General features: G+C 41.8%; 2 protein-coding genes across 2 annotated transcripts in view; both read left to right on the forward strand.

Moving 5' to 3' along the window:
• Positions 1-219: 219 nt before the first annotated feature.
• wee1 (WEE1 G2 checkpoint kinase) lies at positions 220-6690 on the forward strand. Its single transcript, XM_020593435.1, has 10 exons — positions 220-1233; positions 2018-2232; positions 2656-2722; positions 3165-3337; positions 3963-4231; positions 4709-4798; positions 4938-5023; positions 5108-5278; positions 5637-5782; positions 6071-6690. Exons 1-10 carry the CDS (start codon positions 745-747, stop codon positions 6225-6227), a joined length of 1863 nt encoding a protein of 620 aa, XP_020449091.1. The 5' UTR covers positions 220-744; the 3' UTR covers positions 6228-6690.
• Positions 6691-8274: 1584 nt separating this feature from the next.
• Positions 8275-9372, forward strand: part of swap70b (switching B cell complex subunit SWAP70b) — a 34648-nt gene continuing 33550 nt past the window's right edge. The window contains exon 1 of the mRNA XM_020593386.1: positions 8275-8631. Coding sequence (XP_020449042.1) covers positions 8536-8631 — 96 coding nt within the window. The 5' untranslated portion in view covers positions 8275-8535. The remainder of the gene's footprint in view (positions 8632-9372) is intronic.

A 9372-nucleotide genomic window follows, 5' to 3' on the forward strand; every position in this document is an offset into this window, starting at 1 on the left:
GGTTTGGATGTATTTAGCCATGTGTAAACTTAACGACATTGAGTTTATATTCTAGTTTTGGTATGAAGCTTTTTATGTATGCCGGCTTCTTTGATCATGCCGTCTAAATAATAGTGCTTTGTCTCCAAGTCAGTATAATTGAGACTCCAGTGTTCGCGCCAGGCTGTTGCTCTACGACCGATGACGTAACGCCTGCCGAAACCTCTGGAACGCCCATCTTTCAAAACTTCGAAACACGCTTTGGTTGGTTGTCCGAAGACACGTGATCAACGGTCGCGGGAAGTGTTTGCCACGCGCGTGATAGGAAGAGGCTAGATTTTGACTCATTCAAACTTTTTTTTTTTGGTAAACATTGGTTTGAGTTTAGTGCGGAAAGACATATTTTGGGGTTGGTAAACCATCAAGGAGGCGGTTACTGATACCGATACTCTACTGGAGCCGGGAGTATTTGTTTTTTTTGTTTTTTTCAATACTTGGGATGAATACAAGCTAACTCCGGGGCCATTTCTCATCGTTGGATGGGCGTGTAGGAGTTAGCAAACAAAATACGCTAACTTTTTTTTTAAAGATGGTAACGGAGTCTTAAGCGTTTCGCAGTAGTTGTTGACGTTTTTGAATTTACCTTTAGTTCAAGGTAGTTAAAAGTTGACTGGTTTTGTGTTTTGCGAGAAAGGCCACTCAACAGTAGTAGGGGTAGAACCGCGTGTTTTTCCCGTCGACCAAGCCGGGGTTTAAATCTTGAAAATGTCGACCTACAGTCGTCATCGGCACAGAACCCCCTCCCCAAAAACTCTGCCAATTCGTCAAAAACTACAATTCACAACCAGCGACGGAGAGGATGAGCCCATTGAGGACGTTAATAACAGCACAGGGGGAGAATCTGGCTTCACGGAGATGGATTCCCCGATGCCAGTGCGACGGAACAACACCGACAAACGGATGGAAGGGAGCAGCAGCCCCCTGAATCAGTCCGGTGGGGACGACGACGTGGAGCTGTGGGACGAGGAGGGCTTTAGTTCCCCGTCTCACCTGCAGTCCCGGGGCAGTGATATGTTTGCTAACTGCTCACCGTCACCGAGGAAAAGTCCTCGCCTGTACAGAGGGTCACCGGAGCGTTCCTACATCCAGGACGACGGGGAAGGATCCAGCTCCCCGGTCCCGGACTGCCCCGACACACCTCCGCACAAAACCTTCAGAAAACTGCGCCTTTTTGACACACCGCACACGCCAAAGGTTGGTATTTGTAGCTCCATCACCTAATTAACTTTAGACATTTCTAACAGTTGTATTTGAAACCAGTGACCGAGTTTACTCGGCGTAACGTAATTTTTCCAAGGACCACAGATCGATGACGTTGTATACCTGCTTAAACCAGTGTATTCATGTAAAAACAGTAGAAAAGTTTGTGTAGTTTCTTCAAATCATTTTTAAAAAGTTAAAACAATCTTTACTCTTTTAAAAAAACAGCTTTGGCTCCTTGATCTTCAAGTGTTTCAAAAGTTAATAGAACAAGCTTGCACCCTTGAAACACTGATTTTGGCTTCTTGATCTTTCCTGGTGTTTGGTCAGAAAATAAAATTAGAAACACTGAGCTTATGCAAACAGACCAGTTCGGTTATTTATTTATTTTTTTTGCTTGATTTTCTTTTTTAATTCTGGGTTGTAGCTTTCCTGTGCCATTTAAGACCCAGTGACCCACTTAATGTACAACTGTACTTGTTGCATAATACTCCTCCTATAGGTGACCAGCCCGATGACTTTGGAAACCGGAGCTTTGTGTCTGGGCATGTCTTCATTAGTAATTACTGCATTGCACATATTTGCCATTTAAGTACCCAGTTTTAAACCGAGATATTCCACAAACTTTATTTCCAAGCAACCAGCCATATATTGTTTGTTAACGTGGCTTATTTGAACTTGCACTCTCAATCAAGTTGCTTTTTTAAATCTTTAGTTTGTGCAACTTTCTCTCTGTTGCTTTCAAGAATTAACAAAGCACTAAATCTGTCTTTTTCAGAGTTTGTTGTCCAGGGCTAGAGGCTCTGGTCCGGGATCCTCCAACAGGAGAGTTGCCCTGTTCAAGAATGTGGAGTCGTCAGGAAGGTCAATCACAGACAAGGGCAGGAGACAGCAGACCCCTCTGGTCAACTTTAACCCCTTTACCCCCGACTCCCTCCTCATCCAGTCTGCTACACAGCAAAGAAACAACAGGAAGCGGGCACACTGGAATGAGTATGTTGCTCTGATGTTTTCTAAACTGTCACAGTTTTGTTAGAAATGCCATTGTCTTCTGCCTCCAGGTTCCAAAGTGCCAGTGGGAGTAGACAAGCTGCAGTCAGTATTTTGGTTAGATCATTTCAACCCTGGTCAGTTGGTGCATAATAACCTTTGCCTTTGTCATTACAGTAATGGAACAGCTGTTCATCACACATGGTAGAACGTTGTTAACCACCTTTAGCTGTTCTCATTTACATGGATCCAACCCATTGTTATAGTAACCAGACACGTTAAAGCCGTTGACTAAGGCCAGACAGGTTGGCTGCAACCCAAGGCCTCATGGTTACTGGTGAACTTTGCCATGTGCTTGTGAAGCAGCCGCAGTGCTGCCCCCTGCTGTATAGAATGCTAACAAACACCCTATGTTTGATTTTCCAGCTCTTGTGGAGAAGACATGGAACCAAGTGACGGTGAAGGAGAGGAAGAAATTCTACCACCACCCAAGGTAATTAAATGTTTATCTGATTTACATTAATTATATACAGTTATACACAACATTTACAGTCAGGAATATAATTGGTCTGTTTCTCCTCAGGCATTACATTTTCCAGATAGTTTAATCTCAAACTTGGTTTATCGCTGCAGCTAAGGGTTTTTGCATTGTTGGTTTATCTGTTGGTTCTTTTTTTTATTAAGCATATCACCTATAAAATAGATCACAAAATAGTGAAAGCACCACCATAATTTTCCAGAGCTTAGGGTGATAAAATTTTCCGTTTGACCAGTTGTCCAAATCCCAAAGCGGTTTCATTGATAATACTTTAAAACAGAGAAAAGCAGAAAATCCTTACAGCAAATAGAACACATTTTATTTTTAAAATTTAGTTGACAACAAAAACGTAAATGTTCATTATAAACATGTTGTAAACTACTACTTCTTCTGACAGAGGCTCACCATGATGGAAAGCAACATGATGTCCCGGTACACGTCAGAGTTTCTTGAGCTGGAGAAAATTGGTTGCGGACAGTTTGGTGCCGTGTTCAAGTGTGTGAAGCGACTCGATGGCTGCATTTATGCCATCAAGCGATCAAAGAAACCTCTGGCAGGATCAGTAGATGAGTAAGTTGAGTGTTTATTGCACCGCCTTTTACTCTTGCTACAGTTTGCCTATCAAGTTGTGATGATAGATTTAATAAAGATTTTGGTTTGATTTTGTTTTTGGAACATTGTGGCTTCTGATATGTAAAAAAATAAATCAGTAGCAATGGTCTAAATTTGGTACAGTTTGGTTCTTGGGTGTGACGAGAACTCGCGCCACAAGATCACACACAGCTTCAATTAGAAGTGAGAAGCTCATGCACAGTTCTGAGAAGAGACACGTGTGAAATCATACAGGAGAGAAGTGTTTGCATATTATTGTGTGTTACAGCACATGATAATTCATACTTGGAGTAGAACTGAAGTGACATTTATTACAAGATGATTAGTTAAAACATTTCAAAATGCACCTGCAGTGTTTTTCATTGTCTCGTTTTGTAACACAGATTTTGTAATTGTCACATTTTTCAAGTGTTGTACTTATATCTCTGACTGAAACTTGATATTGTTGCACTCGGGGACATTACTGTGCTCTCATGCATAGCTGGATAGACAGCTCCCTAAAAATTGTGTACCAGACACCTTCATTTCATCATTCAACAACAAAGCCCGCCTTTAATTAAACCTGTGTGTTTCCCCTCCACAGGCAGAATGCTTTACGGGAAGTGTATGCCCATGCTGTGCTGGGCCAGCATCCCCATGTCGTGCGTTACTACTCAGCCTGGGCCGAGGACGACCACATGCTCATCCAGAACGAGTACTGCAACGGTGGCACGCTATCCGATGTCATCGCAGAGAACTACAGACAGCTCAGCTACCTGTCAGAGTTGGAGCTGAAAGATCTGCTGCTACAAGTCACTCGAGGACTCAAGTACATCCACTCGACTTCTCTGGTGCACATGGACATCAAGCCCAGTGAGTACTGAAGGATGTCAGATTACAGTAATCGCAGTAGCAGTTATTGTCAGTAGATTTGTGTAAGATTTTTAAGGGAGGAACAAGACCTTATTAGCAGAAAGTCTTGTGGAGTAGAATCTGTTATGTAAAATTCATATGTACATAAATTTTCTTTTTTTTTAATTGGCTAATCCTTCCATCCTTTTATCAATCGATTCTTTGCTGCTTATCCAAGTCCAGCCTGTGTTAAAGGATTATTTAATGATGTTATTAGGAATTACTGTTGTGTACAGCTGGGACTGGGTGAGAAAAGGTGCATAAATCATTCCAGGCCATGTCATTCCTACTTGTTCACATTGATATCACGCAACCTTTTGGCCTGTATTAATACAAAGGTATGCAAAATCTTACTTGGTGAGTCCCGCAGAAACCTGGAATCAGGGTCTTAACATGAATCTGGTCAGTAACTAATGGAGATGTTGATGTCTTTACCAGGCAACATCTTTATTTCACGGAAATCTGTAACAAGCTGTGACGAGTGTGATGAGGACGATGGTGTGACCACCAGCGTTGTCTACAAAATCGGTAAGATGCTTCCACAGTTCTGGTATTTACAATGTACTGCATTTGAAAGGTTTGTGGGTTTCTTTATAAATAGATTTTAATTTATGAACGTTTCATTTATACTCAGTAAAATCTGTGCTCTGTCTGCTTCCTTCTTCAGGTGATCTCGGTCATGTAACAAGAGTGATCAATCCACAGGTAGAAGAGGGCGACAGCCGATACTTGGCCAACGAAGTTTTACAAGAGGTATGTAATCCTACTCTGAAACTGCTCGAACTTTGAACCAGCTTCAAACAATGTCTTTAACTTCCAGTGTTGTTTTCTCTTTAGGACTACAGTAACCTGATGAAGGCAGACATCTTTGCTCTGGCTCTGACTATTGTCAGCGCCTCAGGGGCGGAGCCTCTTCCAACCAATGGAGACAAATGGCACGAGATCCGAAAGGGAAAACTCCCCCCCATCCCTCAAGTGCTTTCTCCAGAGTTTCTTAGTCTCCTCAAGGTAACAGTCAGTGCTGTGTTGATTTGTTTTGAGGAGTTGTTGTGGTCTTTGTTTTGTCACCGCTGCATGTTCATAAATTTTTTTTGTCATTATATTGCTTTGCATTAAGGCCCTAAAGATGTTTGAAGTGTTTTGTTTTTTTTATTCTGAGGCACATAAATCCCGTTTTGGTTGAGAGATCCAGCACTGCTTTTTATCAGATGATTTTCATAAGGGAATAATTAAGAATGAATAGTTCTTTATGAAACTGCATTAATATGTAGAAGCCCTGCAATATTTTCTATAGAGAGATGACTTTGTGCATTCTTGTATTTCTTAGCGCCTCCTGTTAAGCAGCTGTTTGTTCCTTGTGTTTCAGCTGATGATCCACCCTGACCCAACCAGAAGACCATCGACCTCGGACCTCATCAAACACCCCGTGCTCCTCACTGCTGCCAGAATGAGTGCAGAGCAGCTCAGGGTTGAGCTCAATGCGGAGAAGTTCAAGAACACCCTACTTCAGAAGTGAGTTCACAGCCTCCCAGAAAAAGTCCAGGCCTCAGTAGTTATTGCAGCTAAGAGGGCTTTTGTGATGAAATAAGTCATCCACTGCTGTTCTTGTACTGTCTAATTTCCAGCTGAGACAGACAGCTTTGATATTAGATAATTGAAAGCAGAAATATAATCAATCAAATGTAAATCAGTATATTAATTGATCATGAACTTGACCATTAGCTGCAGCCTTAATCCAAAGAAACTGACCCAGCGTTGTGGGCTCGCTGATAGTTACCTGTGTGCCTTTGCCTTCCGCAGGGAGCTGAAGAAGGCTCAGCTGGCCCGAGCTGCAGCAGAGGAGAAGGTTTTGTCCACAGACAGGATCCTGACCCGCTCCACAGTCCAGTCCAACCCCAGAACCTCCAGACTCATCGGAAAGAAGATGAATCGGTCAGTCAGCCTCACCATCTACTGAGACGCTGATCCACCCTGACAGGAAGTGGAACACGAAGGCTCACGGACCTTTTAATCAGATCTGTTCAGTCAACAGTCAAAAGACTGTTGACTGAACTATTTCCCTGTCAGTTGTGGAGTTAAAGCAGTAGACTGTTGCCAACTTGAACTTATCTCGACAGACTCTTATTGCCAACATAGTTCAGTTCATTTCTCAAAGGTAGTTTCTGTACCTTTTACCTTGGTCATTCTTTAAGTTTGCATAGATGCCAGGCTCTCTCTCTGTTTCTGTCCTCGCACTTCCCTCGACAAAGCCTCAGTGAAGCTTGCTCTCATCAGTGTGAATGTACCTGCCGTCACCACGCGCACCTTACTGCCTGTCAAACGCCCGATGCTGCGTACCAGAGGGTCTGAGAACTGGTTTCTGTGTTTGTAATGGAGCACTTTGGAGGCAACACAAGGAACTTGCTGCATTTTTTTTTTTTAAGAAAAGAAAAGAAAAGCCTGCTGCTATTGATGTTTGTGTGTATCAGGGTTCGGCCAGTGTCAGGTTGGATTTTTCTAGAGATCACTGGCTCTTATTTTCAGATATCAGGTGCCCCCTCACTCCCAGTTTATTACAGTTTAATATATGTTTCTGGATGGACAATGGATCATGGCATTTGAGGAGAAGCATCCAGTTTATTTTGAAGTACTGAAACCAGTAAGCTGTCAGTGATGTTAGAACTGATCCATGGTGTGATTTTGTTGACTGGTGCTGCCAACCCTGCTTGTAGCATTAGAACAATCATCATTTTGTCGTTTGGATTCTCATGTCTATATTTCTCCTGTCATCTCCACGAGGCTGTTTAGAAAGGTATTCTCATGTTTTTGTTGTAACACAAGCCTTTGTGACATGTACATATGTTTTTTATTAAATTCTCACTTTCTCTTCAGTGTGATATTGTCAAACAGTTTACCTTCACAAATGCTGTAAATGTGTTTGAGTTTTAGTAGTGTGCACGTGATACTGGTTTCTTCCAGGTTTTACCAGTCATTTGGCATAAGCAACTTTATCTGGAGTAAGTTTATATGACAACTCACTCCTACAGCTAAATCTGATGTACCGGTATACGCCTATACAAAGCGCTACCTTTGTGAAGGATGTAATCAGTGTTGACTCAACTGTAGGATGTGGTCTTATTGTAGCAATTTATACTAAAAGTATTTGTAAATCTTCCCAGGATCAGGCTCAACCTCCTGGGGGCCTCAGGGCCAGACCTATTCTTGGGCCCCTGCCAACCCCCACAACGCATCACTCCTTCCTTCTCCATGCAGGCAGTGTTGTGAAATCACTAGTTAATCAATTAGATCAATGATAAAATAATTGTGCTATTTTATATCTGATTGTTTTAAGCAAAAATGCCCCAAAAAATCCACTGACATCAGTCAGCATTTATGTATTTGCTATCTTTCCATACTTTTCTTCCATAATAATGTTTTTGCTTAGTCTGAAACTTGGGCTTCAAGGAATAATGGTGCCATATTTGTCACTTTTGACATTTACACACTACAGAGTCCTTTGATTATTAAAGCAAAAACTATATGGATTTCACTAAAAAGCATTTTAAAATTTCACCTGTGTTAACAGGCTTTATAAATGCAGTTAACTTTTGAGTTAATGGAGCCCACAGTTCTCCCATGGATGGATTACTGGGTGGCCCCAGAGGACCCTGAGAGCAGACAACCAGCAAGAGCCTTAACCCTTCTGCTAGAAACTCAAATCAAATGAAAGAAAATAGATACAAAATGGCTAAACAGATACAAACCACTAAGGGACAAAAACAGAAAACTACAAAGAAATGCAAACCTTTTAATTAAATACAAAACAAGTAAAAATACATGCAAAATAACTACAAAAAAGATGCACGACAAGTAAAACAGACAAAACGCAAAATAGCCGAACTACAATGAGACATAAAACAACCACAACAAACTAACATCACGTGGTTGCAAATCTGGCACCTATGGCTGAAGTAGGGGCCTGTTACGCGTCTGTGGCCCTGGTACAAAACCTGAAGCCTGGACAACAACCTCTAACAAAACAAAACAAAAAAATACTGCCACCTTTTGATTCCGTACACAGCTCCTGTGATGCGCGTGTCCTTCTTCGCTGAGCGGTGCTGCTGCTCTTCCATCATCTTCACGCCAAACGCGCAGCTCAGTGACAGGCTGCGCGTCATGTGACTGCGCCTCACTGTGTCCAACAGAGACAAACGGTGAACGCGAGAGCACGAGCCAGAAACAGCCAGAGGGGAAACAAGAGAGAAGACACGTTTAATTCCACCACTATGGCCCTGCGGGACGAACTTCTGAAGTCCATATGGCACGCGTTTACAGCGCTGGATGTGGACAAGAGCGGGAAAGTCTCCAAATCACAGCTCAAGGTAGACTCCTCTTTTAAGGGGCTTCATGTTTTGACCAAGCAGGAAACACTCCCGCTAGTCTCAACGTTTGGCTTTTGTGTGGAAAATGTTCAAACTCGTCGTTTCTTTCGTGCCAAATGCGTTTTCTCATCTCCTAAACTTAATAAACAAATGCGGTTCCGTTTGTTCGCATCTTTCTGGAATCTCACTGATTAACACGAAGAGCGCGCATTAAACTTCAGCAAGTTTATTTGAAACAACCCGCAATATAACCATTAAACACTGCAGGAATTTAGAAGTTATACCACAGGATATTACATTAAGAGCTAGCATGGATTTTAAAGACAGGGACATTTTGTGACTATTTGGCAAAACTGCCTCCATCACTAAATAAAGCATTAAAATCTCCAGGAAAAGGGCTGGAGTGTCATTCTAACAGAGTTTTTAAAGATCGTACAGTAGATTGGGGTCATTGTAAATCGATTAAAATGCTTATAATTAAATTAAATGAATCCTCTATTTAATGAGAGGAACATTCCATGAAACAACCAGGAATAACCAGCCTGTAGAGCCAGTTATCATTACTAAAACCTCTCAGCCTGTAAACATGTTAAGAGAAGTAGTGCGCCATATTTACATAATGTTAGATGATATCTATTTCACATAGTCAAGTCAAACAAGTAGCCTTAATGGTATTTAATCTTCTAGTTTGATTAAGTGCAACAGGTTGTCACAAAGCACACTGGGAAATACAGGAAATAT

The sequence above is a fragment of the Monopterus albus genome, unplaced genomic scaffold (genome assembly GCF_001952655.1).
Source record: "Monopterus albus unplaced genomic scaffold, M_albus_1.0 scaffold19.1, whole genome shotgun sequence".
Taxonomy (NCBI): domain Eukaryota; kingdom Metazoa; phylum Chordata; class Actinopteri; order Synbranchiformes; family Synbranchidae; genus Monopterus; species Monopterus albus.

Coding starts and splice junctions, on each gene's coding strand:
- wee1 (XM_020593435.1), top strand. CDS start 745: ATGTCGACCTACAGTCGTCATCGGCACAGAACCCCCTCCCCAAAAACT. Junction 4,232..4,708: donor GCACATGGACATCAAGCCCA/GTGAGTACTGAA, acceptor TGTCTTTACCAG/GCAACATCTTTATTTCACGG. Junction 5,024..5,107: donor CCAACGAAGTTTTACAAGAG/GTATGTAATCCT, acceptor TTTTCTCTTTAG/GACTACAGTAACCTGATGAA.